Consider the following 27,476-nt stretch of genomic DNA (forward strand, 5'->3'; position numbering starts at 1 on the left):
TTGTATTCTTCGCCATTTTTTTCATATTTTCCATCTGTCCTGGAAAATAAAAAAGTGAAAGTGCAGGATCATGTCGAAATACACTCGTACGTGCGTAAGGGTGCAAAACGTGCAAAAAATTTGGTATTCCTGCGTACAAATAATATATCAAGGGTCTACATGAAAGTACTAAACAGACAGCGTAAACCGTATCAGGGAAGGGTTGGTTTACCTTTAGAACAAGTCAACCGTCTACACCTTATCAAAAATACTGGGATAGTTGGTATATATTGGTACTTCCCATTATCTAAAACTCATACATTCAACTAAGATATTCGTTCAGCTAATTTGTAATAAGAATATCGGCTACTAGGGAAATATCGCCTCTGACATCTTCTCCACACTCAAACTTGTTTAATTGTGCTAGATACTCACAACAAGCGACTGACGTTTTTAAAAGCATAGAAACCCTTATCATGAGCGAACTAATACGACTAATCATTCAAAAGCTGAATGACGAGCCATTTAACAGGAGTTTTAACCTAATATCTTTCGATTCGCTTGAACCTGTCCGTCTTCTACAGGTTCTGAATGATGTTCTTAGCGAAATAGATAATAAAGTATTGGGAATTTTCATATTATTAAAGTTTTTATCCAGCATAAAATCGATATCAGGGAGGAGCCTCCTGATAAGATGGCTGTTAGAATGTTTGAAGCTCTTAGGGTGTTTAGGTATAAATTACCAACCGATCCAGAAAAGCTGTAAGTATATATATAGGTGTGTTATATTTTTTAAAAAAGGAGCTTATTTCGCCAGGGTTTAGTGACTGGAGATAAAATTATCATATACTCTCTTTTGGAGTGGCTTCTCACTAGAATGTCTGAGTTGAAAAAGCGTGCATATTTAGCCCAATATCTTGTTAAAGTCAGTATTCCCGTGGATTTTATGCAGGATGAGGAAATAGCAGGACTTTATCAACAAGTAAGTTGGATACAAAATTTTTCTAATGCAGCTGAAGTATGAAAACTCGATTGAAAACTTCAAAGAATCTCATAAAAAGTTTGAAAGCGTTAAATATGGCGGACTTACGACTGCAGAAGTGAAGAAAGATATTTCGGCGATGCAAGAGGAAAAGGACCAGTTACTCAGACGAGTAGAAAGAATGAAAAAGAAGGTGAGCTGGAAAATATGACTGTTATAATTGAAGAAAACTGTCACGTTCCTATTTAGTTCGTTAATGATGTGCATGCTGCTAATATTTTTGTACAGATTTATTCTCTGTCTATTAATTTAGCCCATATTCAGTCTTCAGTCTTCAGTAATAAGGATAGTAGGTTGGTGAACCTGTGTTAATCCTGACAGATTGTCTTCCAGTGAAGGACCAGCTCCCCCTTGAAAATATTCACTGATGGGGTTGATACCACTTGTTCGGGTAAGGCGTTCCAGTCATTGACTACTCGATGAGAAAAACAGGACCCCACTTTAAATTTATTAGATCGCGGTTTGTGAACCTTCTTACTATGACCTCGGAATTTATTGGTGCTGGAGGGAGCAAAAGGATAAGACTTATTGACACCCAAATCATAATTAAAGATACGAAATGCCAGTATAAGGCACCTCGCGTCCTACTATACGACAAGAGGAAAAGGTTTAGGCGTTTTAAACGCTCATCATAAGGGATTTTAGAAAGACCATTCACTAATTTTGTTCCCACACGCTGAACACGCTCAAGTGAGTTAGTATCCCTTACCAGACATGGGCTAGCTGCTTGGATGCAGTACTTTGAATGTGGTCTTACATAGGTGTGATGTAAAATTCGAATCATTTCCTCGTCAAAGCATTTGAATGCTCGGCGAGGTGACCATATCGCAGAAAAACCTTTGACAGCAGCTGCGTTGCAATGCATAGTTGTTTTCAAGTCATAGCTTATTATTACTCCTAAGTCTTTATGTTCTTGAACGCATGGAAGAGGTTTACCATCAATAGTATAATGGTAACTATTACCGTGACCGATGTGCATTAGCACACTCTTCCTAGAATTAATTTCTAAACCCCAACCTCGGTCCCATCTAATTAATTCGTTTAAGTCAGCTTGGAGATCTAAATGATCAGCCTCACTTTTTATTGTTCTCCAGATTTTTACATCATCCGCAAACAATAATGTCGACGACCTAAGCAACAGCAGCAACTCGTCAACGTAGAGAAGGAAGAGCAGAGGGCCTAAGATGGTGCCCTGGGGTACACTACTTTTGACCGGCTTCTAATCGGATAGCGTTCCATTGACCCTCGCTCTCAGTCTGCAGTCACATAAGAAGCTTCCAATCCACTCCTGTACAGTACCTATTATTCCGAAGCTCGTGAGCTTCTGCATAATACCCAAGTGTGAAACCTTGTCAAAAGCTTTGCTAAAATCTGTGAATATCACATCGATAGACAGGCCTTTATCTAAAGCTGCTGTCCAATCCTCTCTCGTAATAAGTAAGTTAGTCAAGCATAAACGCCGGTTACGAAATCCGTGTTGCTCAGGAGCTAACAGATTGTGTAAATCTATGTGGCTTAGCAACCTAACCTGAATTATCTTTTCAACTAACTTAACGACTATGCTGGTTAGACTGACAGGCCGATAGTTAGATACGATCTGTCTCTGACCATCCTGAAATATAGGACTGACTATAGCGCCTTTTCAATCTCTTGGGAGTTGAGCGAGTGAAAGGGACATGCTGAAGAGTGTCCCGAGAGGTTTTGAAATAATGTCCGCAAGAGATGACAGCAGCCGTGGATGTAACCTGTCAGTGCCCGGTATCTTACCAGGTTTGAGGTTAGTTATCAATGGAAGGACAGTTTCCTCAGTCACCCATTGTGTAGTGATATGGATCATCATAACTATTTAATTTCATCACCACTCTTGTTACAATTCACTTCTAGTGATCATCCACCCATCCATGCTACTAATGAGTAATCTTGTAATACTATTCTATCTGATATACTTTGTATGGATCTCCAAATCCTTATGTTATCGGCGAAGGATAGAACGGATGACTTTGATACAGTTGGTAATTTATTGACATAAAGTAAAAAGAGAAGAGGACCGAGGGTTGTACCTTGAGTAGCTCCACGTTTTACGGGTTTCCATGATGAGACAGCTCCATTTACACTTACTCTTTGTCTTCTGTTATTGAGAAAGCCACTTATCCAGTCTATGACCTTATAATGTATTTCAAAACTTTCCTGTTTTAATTTAAGACCTAAATGAGAGATCTTATCAGAGGCTTTACTCAGGTATATGAAAATTACATCTACAGGAATATTTCGATCTTTTGCTGTAGTCCAATCTTCTCTTGCAATAAACAGGTTTGTCAAGCATGATAGGCCCTTCCAAAAACCATGTTTTTCCCCGGATAAAAGATTATGCCCTTCACGTAGTTTATAACAGTCATCCGAATAATCTTTCCAATTAGTTTTACGAGTACACTAATTAGACTAACAGGTCGATAGTTACTAACTGAATCTTTACTCTCAGCATTATACACCTGACTAATTATCGGGTCTCCCCAGTCTCTTGGCAGTTTTAGCTGCCACAGAGACATATCAAAAAGCATGGTTATAGGTTCAGCAATTACATCCGATAGAGCCTTCATAATCCTAAGGTGAATATCGCCAGGACCACTGGACTTATGAAGTTTGAAATGCTGAAGTAGTCTTAAGACAACGCCTTTCCCAATAACTACAGGATCCTCCAACAAGCCGCTCCAATCACAATTAATTGTTGGTCACTCCTCATTGCTAATAGAAAACACTTTGCTGAAATATTCCGATAAGGCTTCAGCCTTTTTGGCATCACCTCTTGCCAATATTAACTGATTTTCTGGTACCAAAGGTGATGGAATTCCGATTCCGCCTTTTTATATTAGAGAATAACGGTTTCGGACTATATTTAGAATTCCTAACCAATTGTTTTTCATATGATCGTCTAGTCTTGCTTATTAACGCTTCACAGGCATTCCTAATCTTACAATAACTGGATCTCTATTGTTCTAAGCCAGTAGAGATGAACATATTCCAATGCTTTTCCCTACGTCTGGTTATGGCATTACTTAGACCTAGTTATTGACATCAAATGGTGACTTCATAACTAATAATAAATGTTTCCACGGTTGCTTCTTGAATCTGATTTAAGAACTAAATCTCAGTAAGATTGTCCAATAAACGAAATCACTCGCTTGAAATACTTAACATTATTTCTGATATGAATTACTTTTTCTTCTGTTAATAATGCTGTGAGTAAATACAAGTTCATTTCCATAGCTAGAAGCTTTTCCTACCAGTAATACAATGCTAGAAATGGCGAAAAGGTTGCGGCTAGAGCGAGAAAAGGAGACCAAAATATCTAAACAAATGAGAGAACAGAAGTCACTAGTGAGTTTTAATTACTGGTACAGTTTTTTACTGTAATAATTTTAGAATTGTTTCTATTAAATCAATATTCTTTGAGCATGCTGAATTCTTCAAGATGAACAGTTGCAAATCTTGTATTTTCCTTTCAGACGACATCATCAGTGTCAACGTCTAGTTGAAACTTAGCATTCACCTAAACTACAAGTCACCTCTACCATGTCAAGTCAGCCTTAATTGATGAAACAATAACTGCTTCTCTGGTGATATATTAAAGTATTCTTATGAATTTCATCCAATACCACTTGAATTTTACATACTTACTTACTTACTAACTTGCTTAATTAATTAATTAATTAATTAATTAATTATGCCTGTTACTCCTCGTGAAGGAGCATAGGCCGCTCACCAGCACTCGCCATCTAACCCAGTCCTGGGCAATCCTTTCCAGCTCTTCCCAGTTGTTATTCATTTTTTCATATCCGCTTATATTTCCCTACGTAATATGTTCTTTGGCCTTCCTCTTTTCCTCTTCCCTTCATGATTCCAAGTTAGGGCTGGGTGACATTTATTTGCTTCATTCTAAATAAAAATGTTCAAGATATGAAGAAAGGTAGATTTTGAGCGTTTTAGCTAATGGATTTGGTGATTTGATGAGACTATTAGAGTGACTGAAGTGGATAAACTGTTAATTTTGATCGGGGAATACATTTCCAAATATTAACCCTACAGGTTTTAGATAACAGTGTTAAAGCTTTTATTTGTTTGTTGTCTGTGGAAATTTAATTTACAATACGGCACTTCTGTATATTCTATCAGCTTAATGTGCTCAATTTTCACTTATTCTGAGCCATATTCTATTGGGTATTTGAATGCTGATTAATAATCTACTCCAATCTATCCATCAGTCTTAAGGATAACAACGATTTAAAGAATAGTTTAATTGAAAAGTGATTCAGTGTAATGAAAACAAAAAGCAACTATTACTGTACTCAGAGAAAAATCGAATTTGACAACTCATTCCCTTTGGATATATAACACTTTGGATTACCTAGAGAGTATCTTGAGGTTAAATTACTACTGTAGAAGTCCTTTACATTAAACTAGTCGAAAGTTAACGGGTATCAACTATATTACTGCCATATTCATATCAATTTATTTGTCTGTTACAACAACCACAATGATGGAATAAAAATGCGTGTGATTCGAAATATCTTCATTTCATGGAAATAAATTTGGTTACCGATAAAACTTATCGACTTCTGGCTGATTCAAAACTGCTGTGAATTGAAATATGTGCAATCACGTGACAACAAACACCCTTATACGGTTGTTTAATCAGGAACTAGATATCGATGAGTAAATTCGTATTGAAACAGATATACACTCAGATGAACACATTGGCGGTATGAAATTATCATATTAAATATGAGGCACAAGGACAACGACTATTTCTACCAACCAACTAATCAAAATTTAGTCTGGAAAAATCAAATGTATGCCAGTGATACACAAATCATTTCTTAACCTGAATTGTAAACAATTGAGCTGGATCTTTATCAAATTTTCCAAGGCTATAGTTAAGAAGGAATTGTCAAATTTTCTCCAAACCGTCAAGAAAGCTCTTTTCCACTACTTAATCGCATCACTTATCAACTCGAATTCAATTCAAACCGTTTCTGTCTTTCACTTTACTGTAACTTATCAAGGATTATTCGAAAGGTTGATATGTCACAAACACATGGCAAGAAGTAAACAAAAAAATATGAGCGAAAGAAAACCAAGTAATTATCAGAGCTCGTTCATTAGATCTGCCCGTATCATTAATATTACTGTCAGATCTCAAATAGACTATAGCCTACCAGTACTTAGCGCTCATCAGTTTATGTGCAGCACTGAAACTTTGTATTTCCTACTACTTCATCCGGTTTTACAGTAAAGTAAACTGAGAAATGTAGCATTGTGTTAAATGTGTCCTAAAAATTAAGTACAAAAGTCACAAAATTAATTTTATTGATCTACACTACTTACTATTTATATAAGTAACTACCAATGAATATTGTTTTCCTTATTAAATGAAAATAAATTAATTTGATAAAACTGTATAGTTTTTGAATCCGTTTATCTAATATCATCCTTCTGCTTTTATTTTACAAAAACAACCAGATCAGGTCAATGAAGCGATTTCTTTTAAATGTGTTCTATGCATTTCACTGAAATCATGAACCAATCAATGTTAGACCACCATTGAAAACCCGGGAGCACTGGATGGCTGTTTCGTTCTAGTATGGGACTTCACAACAGTGCTGATTCATGAGCCCGCACTCGGGGCTTGAACTCAGGACCATCGGCCCCACGCTAACGCTTAGCCTTTAGACTACTGAGCCAGTATGCAACGGTATTAAGATCTAACTCCAGTCAATCAGCGATATTGCTAATTTATTATCCATCAATAAAAATATTGACTGGTGTAGGAATAGGTTGGGAATGAAATAGAGGAGATCGAATTAAGACATTATCAGTTCATGAAATTATTGGCCGTTGGATTGAGACATATTAGTATGTTTAGATGACCTGATTGAAGTCCTGTATGATCAGTTGTTGAGGGCATTTACGGAAGATAGTTCAGAATCGAAATCTCTTCATACTTTTCTCCACACCTATTCTTCATTATTATTACTATTATTATTATTACTGATTCTATTACTACCTTCAAAAAATTGAGATATGTCTTGATAATTTTATTTTGCTCTGTTAAAGTGCTGTTCCAAACTAGGCCGACGCATATATGTGTCAAGTCCAATGTTGCGAATAACTAAATGACTGATTCTCTGAATTCATCCTTTCTTTTTAAACCATTTACTCTAATATCTAATCTTCATTCCTCCTACTGATACCACTATCATTTCAACTCTTTTGCTACTCATTTTAGTTTTTCCAAATCATTACAAGATATCCTCAGTGATTTGTTGATTAAGCTATTTATTAATGCGTCAAGACAAAGAATAAGTTATCTTGTTTTCCCATTTTCAAGTGTATTTACCTATTCAGTTGCTTCTGTAGTTGATTAGACATTTTCTAGTAGTATCTGTCTAGTGAAATATTGTTATTAAACTTTTGTATTTTATTCGTAATTACTTTCAAGATTGCGAATACAGATCAACATATTCAAATCACTCAACAACAACTTAAAGAATTAAGAAAAACTACAACTAATTCGACAGCAACAGGTAGGAATTTATGAAAATATGATACTATTTTTATTACATTCTGATAATTCAACTGTTTTGTGCAAGATGATTCTTTCACATTCAATATACAAATAATGAAATTTACTGCTGTTAAGATCCTATGAGTGATTGTAGATCGGTAAAATGTTTAAATGGAATAAACAAAACTTTAATAGGTTAAATGATAATGGTAATTGTTATTAGTGAGTAAATTTAGAAAATGTAAAAATATTGTAAGACGTGCATTCTCAAATACAAAACTATGTAGAATAAGATTCATGATATCAACATATTTAAGTTACGATAAAGACAGAATTCAGTTTCCATCTTATGGTTAGCTATCCATCTACAAATGGTTTAGGTAGTTGCTTTTGTTTAAACAGATTCAGTAAACAATTTTTGATTGAGATCATGAACCGATTGATGTAAGATCACCATTAAAAACCTGGAAGCACTGGACGGCCGTTTCGTCCTATTGTGGAACTCCTCAGCAGTGCGCATCCACGATCCCGCTCGCGATTCAGTGCTTCCAGGTTTTCAATGGTGGTCTAACATCAATCGGTTCATGATCTCAATCAAAAACTTAACAATCTCCACAATCCCCAAACTGATAATTACCATATGCTCATTAGTGACTAGCTTCGCGAGTAAATTCTCGGAGTTCTGGTGAGAAGCCGTGACCAGTGGAGCTAATCCGTGTCGGGTAGAAACAGGTGTCTACCTCAGTACAATGAAAGATGGTCGCGCAATTTCGTGGATTGGCTGAGGTCAGACATTAACACCATTTGATGCTGACTCAGTGGTCCAGTAGACTAAGCGTTTGCGCGCGAGACTGAAGGCCCTGGGTTGAAATACTGCGAGTGAGATCGTGAATGCGCACTGCTGAGGAGTCCCACAATAGGATGAAACGGCCGTCCCGTGCTTCCAGGTTTTCAGTGGTGATCTTACATCAATCGGTTCATGATCTCAATCAAAAACTTAACAATCTCCACAACCCCTAATCAGTAAACAATTGTAAGATCAATTTACCGTTTAGTTGATGAGTCAAATTCAGTGAAATATTCAAGAACCATTGTAAACTCACATTTGTAAGAACAAGATGGATTTTTTTCGCTTATACTTGTTGTAGTCAAACATTAATCATATATAATATACGTCGCTCATCAAGAATAAGTGATTTGGAAGGGTGAAAGCTTCACGACCAAACCATTCAGCTCAGAGAATAAAACTCCATCAAAAAGTGACCGTACAAGAAAGCTTATCTTTCATACATATGAAAAACAGATTTCAGTTTGTAATAGTTTGTTGAGGCTTATCTGCGTTAAGTATTCTCTAAATTTTTTCAGACAGATACTTCTTAAGTACATCAGATAAATGATCACTTTTGAATTCCAAGACTAATCAAAATGCTTCTTAAAAACAAAATCTTTTTTTTTTAATTCCTAGTATCTCTCATATTTTTATCAAGGAAATGACTATCGTATTTATTTTTAGTTACTTTCAAGTATCTGGGTGTTTATTCACGAAAGACTTATTCAACACCTATAATCACTTAAGAAGATTTAAAACTTCAGTGAATGATTGATCACAAATTGTCACATAATTTCTTCATAGAAAAGATCTGATATCTGGAGTATCCAACGTCCTATACTCATTTTTCTTCAACAACAATGTAATAAACCTGTACAAATCATATGGACATGATAAATGTTCACTTATCTATGTAAAATGAAATGTTTACTTCATTGTTTAATGATGAACTTACCTGCGAAGATAGTCAATATCATACGGAATTCCTACGATGGATTAAACTGCAAAATCGTGAGTGGAGGAAAATTAACAGACTCTTTCAAAATAAAGACCGGTGTTAGGCAAGGTCGCTTACTCTCAGCCCTTCTCTTTCTCCTGGTGATCGACTGGATCATGAAGACGTTAACATCTGAGGGGAAGCATGGGATACAATGGATAGCTAGAATGTAGCTGGACGATCTAGACGTCGCAGATGATCTGGCTCTTCTGTCGCACACGCAACAACTAATGCAGGAGAAGACGACCAGTGTAGCAGCAGCAACAGTAGGTCTCAACATACATAAAGGGAAAAGCAAGATTCTCCGATACAACACAGTATGCAACAATCCAATCACAGTTGACGGAGAAGATTTGGAAGATGTAAAATCCTTTACATATCTGAGCAGCATCATTGATGAACATGGTGGGTCTGATGCAGATGTAAAGGCGCCGATCGGAAAAGCAAGAAGAGCATATTTACAACTGAAGAACATCTACAACTCAGAATAACTGTGAACCAGCACGAAGGTCAGGATTTTCAATACATATGTCAAGACAGTTCTACTGTATTGGGCGGAAACCTGGAGAACTAGGAAAGCCATCATCCAGAAAATACAAGTGTTTATTAACAGTTGTATACGTAAAATACTTTGGATTCATTGGTCAGACACTGTCAACAACAATCTGCTATGGGAGAGAATAAACGAGATTTCAGTGGAGGATGAAATCAATAAGAAATGCTGGAAGTGGATAGGACACACATTGAGGAAAGCACCGAACTGCGTCACAAGACAAGCCCTCACATGGAATCCTCAAGGTCAAAGGAAAAGAGAAAAACCAAAGAACACATTACGTCGAGAAATGGAAACAGACATGAGAAAAATATACAAAAATTGCATAGAACTGAAAGGGAAGGCCGAGGACAGAGTAGGCTGGAGAATGCTGGTCAGCGGCCTATACTCCATTGGGAGTAATAGGTGTAAATAATAATAATAAATTAGTAATGAACTTATCCAACATCAATTTTAAACTACATTTACATATATTGACCATAATTTGTTTTGTTTAATTCAAGTTTAGTAAACAAAATTGATTAGAATAATTAAATTCAAAAGTTCACTTAGATGAAAACAAAACAAACAAACACAGAATTAATTTTATCTTGTTAGTTAACAAAATGAATAAATATGTAATATTAATGAATGGACAATGATGTATAGTACAATTCTGTATTTAATTAATTCCTTCTTTTTAGGTATCAATGTCAAGGTTGAACTTGATAATTTCAAACAGATTGAACATTTGGTAGAGGAGAGTTAATCATAAATATACTACTTGTTATATTTCAATGAGTAGAAAAGATGTATTTCTGATGTTTCGTAACTTGATGTAAATCACTTCTCCAGAGTAAATAAATAACCGACAATTAGATTTGTAGTGAACGGAACACCAGTGGGGGTAATCGAATGTATCTGAGCACAAATTTTACAGAGCATCACACTAAAATCTGAGAATCATCTAGCAACATATCAATTCATCGTCTCAAACTTCACTGTTCCTTTTGAAAATATCAGTTCAGTGTCTTAGATTCAATTGTTCATGCATTTTCATACCAATTACGTTCCATTCTAGTTCTTTCGTTATCGATCTTGCACTAAAATACATTCTATGCCCGACCAACGTTATATACTACTTAAGTGGATATAATTAACTCACACCACACAAGTTTAAATAGTAAAAAAAGGAAACAATACAGAATATTTTTGGTACAATCAAAATCATAATAGATCTGAATATGTCAATATTAAGTTATTCTTAATCAATGTGAATTTGTGTGAGCTGTCACAGTATATCAGAGTATTCTGTATTATTTCTTTGTATATTATTTTAAACTTGTGCTAATTTAATTGTCGGTTATTTATTTACTCTGAAGAAGTGGTTTACATTAAGTCACGAAACATCAGAAATACAATTTTTCTATTCATTGGCGCAACTTCGTGGATCGGTTGAAGTTGGACATTAACACTGTTGGATGCAGGCCAGCTCAGTGGTCTAGTTGCTTAGGCGCCTATCGCGAGACTAGTAGGTCCTGGGTTCAAATCTCGCGGGGTGCGGGATCGTGGATGCACACTGCTGAGGAGTCCCGTACTAGGAAGAAACGGCCGTCCAGTACTCCCAGGTTTTCCATGGTGTTCTAGCTTCAATTGACTCATGATTTCAATCAGTGAAATTTCTAAAATCTCTACAAACCATTCTGATCATTGTGCTTTAACAAAAACACATATTAATTATTAATTCCTTCTTTCCTTTTTTATTATTAACGATTACTGTTCGTTGTGTGTAGAAATGAATATTACTCATTTATATTTAATATTTTTGGTTTGTAATGTAATAAACGAATGTAGTTGATCTGATACTGATCATAATAGTTTTTCATAAGTAGACAGTTTATCATGTTTTTGTGTGTGGGCTGAGATACTGCCCGGGTGCCCAAACCGAAGCAGGTGTTTTTCTTAGGGGTCCACACCCCGTGCCTTCGACCTAAAGGTCTGATCCACAAAACAGTGGAGCATCGTAAGGAGATGCAGTCCCATGGTAGCCGGTGACCAAGGAATTGGTTCATACGCCATTTGTTCCCGCAGGATACTGGAGCCCATGTGCACCATTGATTTGGGATCCGGTTAAAGCGCTGGACATTCACTTTTCGTTCTCTCATTTTCGTAAACAACACCCCGTCACGAGAAGGCAGTGAGTAGGACTTCCCTGGCAGAGGCTGTATACGCGTGGCCGTGTGAGAGTATTTCGAGTGGGAGGGCAAACCCGCCCCGCTCTCGGCCATACCAGGGCATTTATAAGCTAGTTAGTATAGACTTCAAATAGAATGAAACATTTTAGAATTTATTAATAATTGTCAAAATCAATCAATTTTAATGACTTTGTTTATGATTAGTTATTAGCAAAAAATGTTTGTATTTTTATTGATTAATTTTCTTTCATTGATCTGTGATCATGTGATTGTATGATCTTTGCATCCATAAGTTGGTAGATCACTTTTTATGCTGATCTTTTAGTTAACTGTCAATTCATCTGAGTGTCTAGAATATTTTGAATTACCATAATGCTAATTTATTATTACAACTTCAATCTACTGGTAAGACTATAATTTATGGATGACCTTTGAGCCACGCTAGACTGGTCTTGAGAGTGTCCACCTAATAACTAGGACTAAATGAGGGTTATAAAACCATTTGAGGAATTCGAATTATGATTTACAGTTGATGGTTTAGGTTAAGAATTACATTTAGGGTTTTCATCATGAACTGACATAAGCTATAATGTCAAGACTCTATTTAGCCAGATCAATGAGTGAATTTCATGCCAAAATCTGAGACCTGTTATCTTATACCTGATTGGTTCGTCCATAAATTATAGTCTAGACCAAATGTATTTAACATAATGGTAGATGAGAACACTAATGCACTTAACGACAACACAGTATCTGAAAGCAACCAATCACACACAAGGTTATCATTTGTTAAATAATATCGAATTACTCATTTCCTTGTGATATAACTGTTAACGATGCTGTTTCAAATGAAAATGAAAGCTTTACAATCAGATCATTCATCAGGGCTACACAATTTCGATTACTTTTTGTTATTCTGAACATACAGTACTCTGAATACCACTCTTATTTATATTAACTTCAATCTAAACTAATTTCTTTTTGCTTGATTTATTAATTTCTTATATCAAGTAAATATCATCCTGCATTGTCTTATTCCTGGTTTTACTAAGAATGAGGTCATTCTAGAGAATTCTGAATAGTTAACAATTGCCGAAATTGTGTGATATTGTGCTTTCATGTTATTAGATCTGTAGTAAATAAAGTTACATGAAATACAACTTCAAAAGTGTAAATGCCTATAACTACATTTCCAGGAAATTTACGCAAAGTGTGTATATCATCATAGTTCATTTAGAAAATTACAGTAGATATGACTTATCTAACAAAAAAAATCCAGTCACTCAAATTTAAGTCATCCATTTATATACGCTGAGGTAAATAATGGAACACAAGTACTCAAAGCAATACTATATACAAAGGAGCATATTTTTGTATATGTATCATAATAAGTAAATTGTGGACTAATTTTTCAGTAGATAATTTCAAAGTTGCATAACTGAATATCATTAATATTTATTGTTGCACTAAACATTTTGCCTAAGTTAATTTGATAAAAGTTCCATTATCTAAATGAGTTATCTACGAAGATTATTGATCTTACTTGTACTATGACGTTAATAAGCCGCTTTATGTGTATGAATTCAATAGTGTATACACAATTCATTACTGAAATACAACGTGATATATTCTTTTTCACGTCACTTTACAAAGATACTGATATATTCCCATGAGAATAATGAATAGTAACTGTTGGAATCTATTTCTGAGCTAATACTATACATATATTTTTATCCTGTAATTTTTAAGTAACTAAACTATGCATAGTCATGTTCCTCTTATTATAAGCTTTATTTTGACTCATAGACTATTATGATACGATTCACCGTTCTTAAGTTATGTCTATTATGTCTATTCATTACAGTCTCCCACATTCACAGCCACTTTGGGCAAGATCTTGTACAAATGTTATTTTCTATTTTATGGTTTGATGTGGCCTGTTTTGTTTGTATATAAACCCAGTATGCTTGAAATACATGATTCATATCGCGGAGGCTGAGATTTGGGTTCGGAACTCAACAGGTAGGGCTAGACAGGAATAACGACTGATAAGGACTCTAGACTGCTCGTACGGGTTTAGACATCATTGGTTCGTCGGTAAATCACTGTTCTCTAATTGGCGATATCATTGCGTTATATATTAATAGGGCATAAGGCAATAAGTTAAAACAGATTCCTGTTCTATGAACCGGTCAAATGAAGAGAAAGGAAATAAGATATATATGAAATCACTTAAAATAATGCTTAATAGTGGCAAGCAAATTTTTGTGGTATATATAAATCATGCATACAGAAATGTAATGGTCATACAATATCATTGGAATATCACGTTATTTTTCTAAGTAATAATTATGGATTTCCACTTTTCTGAAATTATTCATTTAGCTGAACAGTTCAAAATAAAAATGAACTTGTTTTTTTTTGTGTGTGTTTCATTTTGATTAACTTACGGTATTCTTGAAGAATATAAATAACGAAGATTATTATTGGAATATCACGTTTCAGAAGGAGTTTTGTGGATATTATAGTAATTTTAATAGTTGAGATCATGAGTCAATAGGACGAAACGGTCTTCCAGTGCTTCCAAGTTTTCCATAGTGGTCTAGCTTCAACTGACTCTAAACTATTGAAATTACTATAATATCCACAAAAACACCTTATGATACTGATCAATATATGCTCACTAGTGACTGACTTCAAGAGGGATTTCCTAGAATTCTAGTGGGAAGCAGTGAACAGTGGAGATCGACCGGACCACTGAAGACAATGGTGGATGCGTCGCTCAATTTCTTGGATTAAATGAAGTTGGACATTAACACCGTTGGATGCCGGCTTAGTGGTCTAGAAGTTAAACGTTCGCTCTCGAGACTGAAAGATCCTGTGTTCGAGTCCCAAGTGGCGGGATTGTCGGTGCGCACTGCTGAGGAGTCCCATACTAGGACGAATCGACCGTCCAGTACTTCCAGGTTTTCCATGGTGGTCTAACTCATGATCTCAATTATTAAAATTAGAATGTCACGTTATTTATTTAATAAATAATAAAGTATAGATTTTCAATTTTCCTCTATAAAATATTCATTTGTTTTAGCTAGAAAAAGCATTTAACACATGTACTTCACATTTTTTTGTTTGTTTATTTGTTATTTACATTATTTAAGTTCCTTTCCTTCTCAACTATTTTTGTATAAATCATTTAGCATTAATACAACGTGTTGAGGAAGAAACAAAAGTTAATCAATATATGCTATCTGAAAAATTGCCTAAAGAATTATTAAATATAAAGACCTATATTGAAAATGTAACAAAAGTTGTTTCACAACCAGCTATGAATCAATCTTTTCTTGATCAACTTAATCAACAAGTAATTATTGTGATTATATATCATTTTTGTATTGCTTTTCTTGAATCTTTCTATTGATGTTTAAGATTGTAGTCGACCAATCTCATATTGGCATATGTGTATTCTGTGCGGATTGTTTCGGTATTGTTCCAAATCACAAGCATTATAAGTAAAGATGGATGGTGGCTAAGAGTGGAATCCAGGTTACGCGTTTCGTCCTATTTGTGATTCATCAGCTGGGTGTACCTGAATTCCAGAGTTGATGTTTATTCCAGGACTTGAAATCGATAGCATTTACTTCAAATAGCATCACTTTATCCACTTAGCTGATGAGTCCATATAACCATAAACTCTGGGATTCAGGTACATCTAGCTGACAAGTCCCAAGTAGGACGAAATGCATGTCATGGATTCAACTGCTAGACACTATTCAAATATTGTCATCGTTTTGTTGTTTAATTCTAAAAGCCGTAACAGATTTCAAATTCCCATAATGCAAAAATAATCAAATATTGTAGGCTAAAATAAATTAATTTCATTTTGTATGCTCTAAATCTCATACATATTCACTGATTTATATAATTAAAAATAATGTTTTACAAATGTCATTTTGGAGTGTAACCAACGTGTATAAAATGATTTGGTTCATCGGTTAAAAGAATAATATGAATGTACAAAACGAGGGCTTTCTATACTCATTTCTGAAAATTATACTATGTGGCTTTCGAAAAGCGTTTATAAACCAATCAATGGTTTAACTTTGGTATTTCATGTTAACTCTGATCCTTTGGCCCCACTAGAGATATCCTTCAAAATTATCTATGCAATTAAACGATTTGATTTGAGAGAAGCATGAACTAATCAATTGTACACTTTAGAGGTGTCTTTTCAAATCTGAGCTATAAGCGTAACAGCGATAAGTTGCAAGTCATTATTCTACCATTCCCCTTATCCAGTAACTTGGTCGTTGAGAGATCCTTCTGATGTTTTTAATTTCATTTATTCGTTATCAATGCTTTCCTATTTTCAATCTATTCTTCATCTTTCTTATATACGTCTAGTCGACTACTAACATTCGTACATTTGATTTCATCTTATTATTTCCCATTAAACCCTCGATTGTTACGTAATTTTATTTAGACACCCGAAGTGATGTAATCCTCCTTCAATTTTTAAATACACTACTTTATTTATTAATTAACCATAAATATGACTATATAACTTAGGTGAATAACATCATTGGAAGGAAAATTTTCCCCACTATAGTATATTTAATTCTTGTTCAATGACATCATGAATTACTTTAGTCAATTATAACTACGTTCCTTAAACATAGAAGATCAATATATATAGGCAAACAGATTAAGCGCATATGTGCAAGAAAGAAACCATGATGCGAACATGTGCAGCAAATATGTGAAAATTGCTTACATGAAATAAAGTTGAAATGATTTTATAGATGTTACCCATCACACAAAAACAACACACAAAATGGAATGAATTCAATTCATTCATTCTTGTCTTATAAACATTTATCAAAGGAACTAACTGAATGAAATTGCAAATTACTGATCCTATGAATAATCTAAATATCGAAGTCTAAACATTTATTCAATGTTTTCTAACAAGTAATAATACTTGATACTAGTGGGAGTCTCAGCGATTAATATATATTGTTTGGATGTTTATACTAACCCCTTAATGTGTTACAAATAGAAAAGTTGAACTTAGAATAGAAGGAACCTGACATTTGCATGACGCATGGTAGAACATTAAGACTAATAGTAACTCACTGATGACAATGGTGGACGGTGGCGCAATTTCGTGGATTAGTTGAAGTTAGACATTAACACTGTTGGATGCAGGCCAGCTCAGTGGTCTAGTTGGTTAAGCTCCTGGTGCGAGACTGATAGGTCCTGGGTTCGAATCTCGTGAGGTGGAGTTGTGGATGCGAACTGCTGAGGAGTCCCACAATAGGAAGAAACGGCTGTCCAGTGCTCCCAGGTTTTCCATGGTGTTCTAGCTTCAATTGACTCATTATCTCAACTATTGAAATTACTAAAATCTCCACAAAACCCCTTCTGATACTAAGCAGATAAAGACTTTATTTACACTCTGAAAAACATAAAAAATACTTATGAATCAACTTCATTAATTCACATACAGATTTAACTTATATTTCATATGCATATACAAATTGAGCTACATCTGTGGCGTACTATCACTCAACTAAACCAAAAAATGAGTGAACACTCCTCTATATGGTTTGGTAAGAGTCAGACGAAGACAATACGTGGCTCCACTTTACCAAAATTGATTACTTTGGTTGTATGATAGGTAAAAACAAATTATTTAGAATGACCTATCATACAGTTTAGTCGTTTCTTAACAAGTTCGGCCTCATCTCCTAATCCAGTTCATTGTTATCAATGACTCACAAAATACCTTGATTAATTTAGTATATTTCTAATATATTCATGCAATATTACTGTATATTAGAGTAAAGCTTGAAGATCTAATTGAAAACAATATTATTTACTTATTTATTGTTATAATTTGATGATTATTCAATAAATGTAACATATATACTTGTTAGAATAGGAATATAGAATGGATCTTACACTGAAATAATACAAACAAACGCTAAATGGTCACAGTGGACACAATTCACAATCAATTAATATGAGAAAAAAGGTTATATGGCACAAATATCACACGAAATTAGAAATTAAACGAATTGTCATCTGTAAAATTAAACATAATCTAGTGTTTTATACCATCTTAACAAAACTGACTATGTTCAGATTTTGTTTCTTCCAAAATTTACAAAGGATCTTGTGATTAATTGAGATCATGAACTGATCAACGTTAGACCACCATTAAAAACCTAGAAGTACTGGAAGCACTAATGACTAGCTTCAAGATGGATTTCCTGGAGTTCTAGTGTAAAGTCATGACTGGTGGAGTCCATCAGTGTCTGTTTTGATGCAGTTATTCACTGATGACAATGGAAGAGCCACGCGATATCGCGGAATGATTGAAGTTGGACAATAATACCGTTCGATACCCGCTCAGTGGTTTAGAGATTAAGCGTTAGCGTGAGGCCGAAGGTCGTGCGTTTGATTCCAAAATGTGTGATCGTGGACACGCAATGCTGAAGAGTCCCCTATCAGGACGAAACGGCCGTTTAGTGCTTTCTAGGTTTTCAATGGTGGTCTAACATTGATCTGTTCATGATGCCAATTAAAAAATTAGCAATCTCCTGTACCGATTTCGTCATTACTATAGAGCAATTAGTACTTACATATGTTCTACGCGACTAAGACTTGTAAACGAAAAAAGATCTTCAGTATCTCGTCAACCTTTCAATAAGCGATGAAAATTTATTGTTTGTTGCTTATCAAAACAAGCAAAATCAGTGTAAAGTAACAACCTGCTTGGACAATCCTGATATTATTGGTTGTTTGTATCTTCCCACTGATGTTTAGGACTGAGATTGATCAATCTCTTTTGGTGTATGTGCAAGCTGTGAGGATTTCCCTGATTTTTTCATTAAGTCACAAGCAGTTTAAGCGAAGACCGTAGGTACAAACAACCAATTTATACTAACTAAAGTTCACCCTGTCGTGCAAGTCAGTGGCCATCTGGACTCAGTAGCTATAACGTCTGAGGTGAATAGTAGTTGATTCCAGTCCCGAAAGGGACATCAACTCTGGGATAGAACTACATCCAGCTAACGTATCCTAAGTAGGACAAAACTCGCATCCTGGATTTCACTGCTACCCACTATCCATCTATGCTTAATATGTTTGCATAATAAATGAAATATATAAGATTTGTCGCACTTTTGTAAACTGCTTAGTTTATGATTATTTGGAAATGATCAAATAACTGATGATCTCAATGTCAACTGTTTCAATAGCATTTCATCATGTTGTTACCGAAATTCATCAAAACGTTCTTGACAGATATCGTCTGAGAGATGTGAAATTCTTACGAAAACTTACATTGACTCTAGTTATATTTCAGTCAGTTAATTATATATATATATATATATATATATATATATATATATATATATATATATATATATATATAATTTATTACTGGTTGACAATGTACAATAGGTTCATACATTTTTCTTAATCTTAATTGATAATTTTTGAATAGACATTATTCTTTTCCGTTCAAATGACACTTCCCTTTTTTCAATAGTTGAAATCATGAGCCAATTGAAGTTAGACCACCATGAAAAACCTGGAAGTACTGGACGGCCGTTTCTTCCTAGTGTGGGACTACTCAGCAGTGCGCATTCACGATATCAGCTCACTGAAGACAATGGTGGACGGTGGTGCGATTTCGTGGATTGGTTGAAGTTAAACATTAACACCGTTGGATGTCGGCTCAGTGGTCTAGAAGTTAAACGCTCACTCTCGAGACTGATAGGTACTGTGATTCGAATCCCACGAGGCGGGATCGTGGATGCGCATTGCTGAGGAGTCCCGCAATAGGAAGAAACGGCTGACCAGTGCTTCCAGGTTTTCTATGGTGATCTACCTTAGATTGACTCATGATTTCAACTATTGAAATTACTACGATCTTTACAAAACCCCTTCTGATACTTCTCTTTTTGTTTATATAGACTACATACAATAAAAAGAAATAGGAACTTTATTGATCCTCTTCTACGCTGTCATTTGTTGTCCAGTCACAATATTAGTGTATATACTAATGCTTCCACTTGATTAACCTCTGTTAGCTGTTAGCTTCATAAAGTATAGTTATTGTACTTTTTTCAAGGATAAGAGATTAACTTATCTTGTGGGAAGATTTTGATGAAAACTAAACAATTCATCAATTTATGTTTTATAAATAAGTGATTAAACCAATCGAATTCTATTTTCCTTTTTTCTTTTTAAACATATACAATTTGAAAGTTTCCTAACCTTTGTAACTATATAGCTGAATAATCGATTGTTTCTTGTTGATACAATGTTATCTATCTTATATACAAATGAAATTGTTTTCTTTTTTCCTATTCGATGAGTCAGATTATTTTCTTTTGAATGAATTCATTTTTATGTTTCCAATTACTATGTAGAAAATAATTATTTTTCTACCTTTGAAATGGTTATATACTGTCATCTACTGGTCGTTTCTGTGTGAATCACTCAATTCATTTGGTTCCATAGGAATCATTACATTGTTTACATTCAATATCTACTTCTTAAACGTATCTCCGAATACATATCACTAATTATTATTATTATTATTAGCTTTATTCAATATTATATTTTTGGTACAATATAGAATTCTCAGCGTAAAGTATTTCAACAAGTTTCCGTTTCTTTCTTCTTGGTCGGTCCTGGCGATAAATATTGAGTGATCGCCAGTTAGATGTTAGCAGTTCACTAAATGAACATCTGAATAATGTACACTCTTTTCGTTGTATATTGCTAGCAACCACATTGTCTCTTATTGAGTTTTTTGTAACTTTGACAACGAAAGGTTGTACACGTTTCAGAAACGCAGCAGAATAGGTCATGCGATTAATAAACATAATGACATATTAAAACAAGCAAAAATAGATAACTTGTTGAAATATCTAGATGGCAGGAACAGGTAGCCCAGCTGCTCAAGCAGGCCGCCCTTTATATTTATAATGTTTCTATAGAGGAGAAAAAAATACTACATAGTTACATTGTCGAATATCTCGTTGATTATAGATAATCAGTAAAGAAAATTACTACTTCAGTGACATGAATAGAATACATTTAGATCTTATGAAAAATGTACAGTATAATTGTATGCATAAAATTTCTTTGTTCAAGCCACTGAATACTTCTATCTGAAGTTTGTGCTGATGATATCGTTCAGAAGAACGATGAAAGCTCCATGACCAAACCATCCTGCTCAGAGAATGAAACTCCACTAAAACTACTGAATACTAGTTAAGCTTTAATTTGTTTTATATCAACAATCAGAACACTTCAGTAAAGCTTGATTGACTGAACGACTTTATTTAAAAGAAATCGTGGTAGTTACACATGACTAAATTTATAAAATTAAATTAGAATTTATTACTCACTTTAAAAGTAAGTAAATGTAAGCGGATCATAAAATAACATGTCAACATGTTTCTTATTATGAACAGGCTTTTTTGGAATTTGAGAGAAAGCTAAAATTTCTCATATCTTTTTATAATAATAAGCATTACAGCCGGATTCTAGTTGGGCATCCGTTAAAAACTGTGAGTCATTAAATATCTGTTACGAGATTTCTCAAGGGAAGTGTCAAATATAGAACCGTCAGGTGAGTGCTTAACCATTAGACCACTGAGCCGGCCTCCAAAGTTGTTAATGTCTAACTTCATCAATCCACTATTATTCGGTTATACAAGTTTATTAAAATAGTTTCTTGGCTGGTACTATCATGCCGATATTGTTGAGTACCACGAAAATCAAACAATTCTATAACATATTCATTCAATCGAATTGCTTGCTAAACATACAGCTATTATTGCTAAACAAATAAGGCTCAATTAATTCGTTGAAATTTTTATTATTATTCTATATTAATCACGCTCAGCTTAGAGTTCTTGGAATTTAAGTCATTATCATTTCATTTTTCATTCAAATTTTTATACATACTTTTCCATATAATAGACGCTTAGATACTAGCTAATCATAACCAAAATCCAATTTGGTTAAAAGGTATACAACAAAATGGAACATATCTGTTTAATATCGATTAAAAGAATAGTATTGTCATACCATAAAGTTCATATTGAATGACAAATCTGATTAACAAATGAATAAATCTACTTTTTGTTAAGAAGAAAACATTTTATTCTACGGTTTTATATGTACACAATGATTTGATATACAAAACTATACATACCATATGAATAGAAATATATAGTAAAAATTAATATTAGCTATATACCCCATATTTTATTTACATTATTTTAATAGCAATTAAGTTTAAGGTAACTAGTCCCTTTTATAAATTTCGATAGAACAATGAGAAGCCAAAGTTGATCTGAAGTTGTCAAGGACAAATCCTCAAGTTTATTGAAGCCTTAACTATTCGTAAATTTAAACTCCGCTTACGTGTACAAAAAACAACTTGTCGTAACTTTGAATTTACTTCGGTAATCCTCAAGTCGTTTTATGGCCTAAGGTAATCCGACAATTTCATATTTTTTCTATACAATGTTAACTTGTTTCTCTCCACTTTGTTACCTTTTTTCATTGAACTCCTATTTAATTGTATTCACTTGGTGCTATTTACTTGTATCTTCCCATTGATTATTAGCACTGCAATTGATCAGTCTCGTGTTGGTGTATGCGTATTCTGTGCGGATTGCCTTGATATTGCCTGAAGTCACAAGCTTTATAAGCAAAGATGGATAGTGGCTATGAGTGGAATCCAGGAAAATATTGAAGTGTGTATTTGATACTCTTAGTAAATAAGCTATCATAAATGAGAGTGACAGTTGATATAGTTATAGATATAGAACTGAAAAAAACTAAAGTGGCTATGAGTGGAATCCAGGACGTGTGGTCCGTCCTATTTGAGACTCGTCAGTTGGATGTGCCTGCATCTCCGGAACTCGAATCTAGTACCATTCACTTCAAACGCCATTGCGTTGTCCACTTAGGTACTGAGTTCAAACTGAGTTCTGGTAATTGACATATATAAAAATGCCGTGGTAAGTATATATGTGACCAGATTGTTCAAAATGTATAGCGCAAATACACCATATTTTTCAGATCAACTCCGTCTTCTCACTGTTCTATCGAAGTAATTAAGTTCTTCTTTTAACAAGGATAGATAGAAAAATAAATCCTGAAACTTATAACTTCAGAAAAATTTATTTCATGATTTTATTGATATAAAACTTTAACTTAGAAATGTTTATTCCTAGAAAGTGAAAATCACTTCAATCATATTGTAGTGAATGAGAACACAAGTGGAGACAATCGAATGTATTTGAATACAAAATTACAGAATATCCGAAGACGATACAATAAATACTTAATTTGCAAAATGTTAACCAATTGCCTTAAACTTGACTGTTTCTTTTGCAAATATCAGTAAATCGTCTCAGATTTTAATGTTTCTTCATTTTCATACCAATTACTTTCTGTTCCTGTTCTTTTCTTCACGACGTTCTGCTTCCAGACATTCTATTCCTGACTAGTGTTATATACTACTTACGTCGATATAAGCAGCACACACCACAATATATGTGTTTCACTTTTCTCTTTGATTTGTTACCACATTACATTACTTACGCCTGTTACTCCTCGTGAGGGAGCATAGGCCGCTCACCAGCATTCTCCATCCAACCCTGTCCTGGGCAATCCTTTCTAGCTCCTTCTAGTTGTTATTCATCCTCTTCATATCTGCTTCTATTTCCCGACGTGATGTGCTCCTTGGCCTTCCTCTTTTCCTCTTCCCTTCATGATTCCAAGCTAGGGCTTGCCTCGTGGTGCAGTTTGGTGATTTGTGTAATGTATGTCCTATCCATTTCCATCGTCTTTTCCTAATTTCTTCTTCAGCTGGAAGCTGGTTTGTTCTCTCCCATAAAAGGCTGTTGCTGATGGTATCCGGCCAATGGGTGTTGAGTATCTTGCGTAGACAACCATTTATAAATACTTGTACCTTCTTGGTGGTGGTTGTTGTAGATCTCCAAGTTTCAGCTCCATACAGTAGAACTGACTGCGTTGACGTTCGTATTGAAGATTCTCACTTTGATATTGGTTGAAAGTTGTTTTGAGTTACATATGTTCTTCAACTGTAGGAATGCGACCCTTGCTTTTCCAATCCTCGCCTTTACGTCTGCATCTGAACCTCCTTGTTCATCGATGATGCTTCCCAGGTATGTGAAGGATTCTACATCTTCCAGAGTTTCGCCATCAAGAATGATTGGACTGCTGTTCTCTGTTTTGAATTTGATGACCTTGGTTTTCTGCCTGTAGCTGTTCTAGAGTTACTGCCGGTCCCAAGCCCGGGTAAAGGAGGAGGTTCGGGCATGAGGTTAGCGACCCCATCCCGTAGAAAACTAACTTGATTTGTTACCATTGTTTCTTAATTGTTTGCTGATAATCTTTTTTAAAAATATGTATATATCTTTCTATCATCTGTTAACTGTGATGAATTTATTCTTTATAGACTTTAGAGAATAAATGAAGTCTCATAAAATTTATAAGTAATGGAAGTTTGTATTTTTGAAACTACATAATGTTTTGGCCTATGCAAATAATAAGTAATGATATTCAGAGAGCATATTGAATAGTTAGTAAATAAAGTTTATTTGAAATCGTTCGATATCAACAATTTTGATGGCCACCTTTTCTTCCTGCACCAATTTATCAAAGTTAGGTTCCTTGTGTAGCTTCGTTGATAAGACCTATATATAATTATTTGTCCACAGTAAATTTATATAAATAAAAAGGTTGATAATGAGGCGTCATTACTTCTCATTAATTATTTGACTTACCAGTAATAATGACTTGTTTTTTACTTGTATTTGTCCATGTTTAATCAACAAATCAGTTTTGTTTTGTTTAAAATAGGCACTAAGTAGATGTGCATTTATCTGACAATAGTAGTCTTTCAGTTAATTCATTTTTCGATAGAACAGTGAGAAGACGGAGTTGATCTGAAAAATATGGTGTATTTGCGCTATACATTTTGAACAATCTGGTCACATATATACTTACCACGGCATTTTTATATATGTCAATTACCAGAACTCAGTTTGAACTCAGTACCTAAGTGGACAACGCAATGGCGTTTGAAGTGAATGGTACTAGATTCGAGTTCCGGAGATGCAGGCACATCCAACTGACGAGTCTCAAATAGGACGGACCACACGTCCTGGATTCCACTCATAGCCACTTTAGTTTTTTTCAGTTCTATATCTATAACTATATCAACTGTCACTCTCATTTATGATAGCTTATTTACTAAGAGTATCAAATACACACTTCAATATTTTCCTGGATTCCACTCATAGCCACTATCCATCTTTGCTTATAAAGCTTGTGACTTCAGGCAATATCAAGGCAATCCGCACAGAATACGCATACACCAACACGAGACTGATCAATTGCAGTGCTAATAATCAATGGGAAGATACAAGTAAATAGCACCAAGTGAATACAATTAAATAGGAGTTCAATGAAAAAAGGTAACAAAGTGGAGAGAAACAAGTTAACATTGTATAGAAAAAATATGAAATTGTCGGATTACCTTAGGCCATAAAACGACTTGAGGATTACCGAAGTAAATTCAAAGTTACGACAAGTTGTTTTTTGTACACGTAAGCGGAGTTTAAATTTACGAATAGCCATCCTTTTTTCTAAATGTATATTTACAAGAAGAAATTGTTGTTACTATATGTTGAGAAAGGCAGTTTCTCTCATAGACAATCAGATAACTGTCTTAGCATGTAGTTACCAATCTACTTAATTTTACCATTGTACATATGTTGTTATTAACCATAGCATAGAACTCTACAACATTGAATAAGATATGTTGAGTTCACTTAAAGTTTTTTTGAATTTTTACACTTTCATATAACTTCCTATGCTTGATAAACTAAATATAATCTCTCTTCTCATCTTCCTTATATATTCAATCTAATTTAGCTACGTGATGCAAATTCCGAATTAAATAAACTAATAGAAAAACGTATGATTTCAAATGAACCATTTGATGATAAAATTTCATTATTTCGTCAGCAAGCTGCTATTGTAAGACGTAAAAAATTAGCAGCAGCTGAAACATTAACAACAACACGTGATAGACTATCTGAATTGAATAATCGTCTTGAAGAAACGAAAAATCAATTGGGTGTATCAACAACTATTGATCAGAATGGAGAAGATGGCAATGTGATTACTATAAATAAGGCGTTAGATCTGTCCTGTTTAAAGACTGATGAAGTAAGCTGTAGTTGAGTTCATTCTAAATTGTTTTAATGATAAAGATTTTTCGTATATATCAATCAGTCAGTCAATTATAAACAAATCAAAACCTTCCAAATCTATGCATCGGTTCAAGTTGTCACATCATATCAGTACAATGGGATGAAATTATCAAGATAAATATAACGGTAGTAGAATTAAAAACAGTATTAGTGGAAGTAGATGACATTAGGCATAAACAATATGATTCGAGAAGAAAGTACAAACTTTCAGGATTAAGATTTAAGGTAATTTTTGGAGTAAAGACTCAAGAGGTAATGTTTGAATCAATTTATGCAATTGAGACCAATTGCAAGCCAAGTCAACCAATGTCCTTAGCCTGCTAGTCTGCAACTACCAGCTCTACTCAGTCCAACAGTCACGAACTGATATAATGTCTTGGTTTAGTTGCCCCTAACTTTCTTCCAACCTAGTCATGCACAAGGAAACATAAAACGTTGAAGTTGGAAATGGTCAGGTATACTTATTATATGTCTCAACCACCTCAGTTGATAAACATTCATAATCCCACCAGCCGATTTATAACCTTAACAAAATATATATATATATAAATTGAGTTTATGATACTCATTATGATGACAATATCGATAAAGATACTGAAAAGACACGACTAAACATGTATATACGTACATTTAAACTTTTACTTTTGTTCAACAAAACTATTGATCGTAGTGAGAAATCCTATGTTAACTATCCTCGATAGTATTGTTACTAATTTATATTTTATTTGTATACTTAGTTAGTCAAAAAGTTTTGACTTTGAACTACTTTCCATTTTGATTAATCAGTGCAAATAACTAAACAATAATGGCATCGGTCGCTATACAGTTTACATATTTCAGTCCTTATACACTACAGCAGATTGTATCTTAAATAGCTCAATAGTAGTGTCTTTGTTTATCATATTCCTTTCGGATCAAATCAAATCTTAAGTGAAACATCACTTCTCCAAACATTATAGATTTATCTTGTTAACGAGTGTTATCTATCATGAAACATA

General features: G+C 34.3%; 1 protein-coding gene across 1 annotated transcript in view; it reads left to right on the forward strand.

The window, feature by feature from the left end:
• Positions 1–305: 305 nt before the first annotated feature.
• IFT81 (Intraflagellar transport protein 81) overlaps positions 306–27,476 on the forward strand; it is a 49,098-nt gene continuing 21,927 nt past the window's right edge. Inside the window, exons 1-8 of the mRNA XM_051212476.1 lie at positions 306–599; positions 638–741; positions 781–961; positions 999–1,154; positions 4,286–4,396; positions 7,518–7,602; positions 15,334–15,497; positions 26,138–26,434. Coding sequence (XP_051072661.1) covers positions 456–599; positions 638–741; positions 781–961; positions 999–1,154; positions 4,286–4,396; positions 7,518–7,602; positions 15,334–15,497; positions 26,138–26,434 — 1,242 coding nt within the window. The 5' untranslated portion in view covers positions 306–455. The remainder of the gene's footprint in view (positions 600–637; positions 742–780; positions 962–998; positions 1,155–4,285; positions 4,397–7,517; positions 7,603–15,333; positions 15,498–26,137; positions 26,435–27,476) is intronic.

Source organism: Schistosoma haematobium, chromosome ZW (genome assembly GCF_000699445.3).
Source record: "Schistosoma haematobium chromosome ZW, whole genome shotgun sequence".
Classification (NCBI taxonomy): Eukaryota; Metazoa; Platyhelminthes; class Trematoda; order Strigeidida; family Schistosomatidae; genus Schistosoma; species Schistosoma haematobium.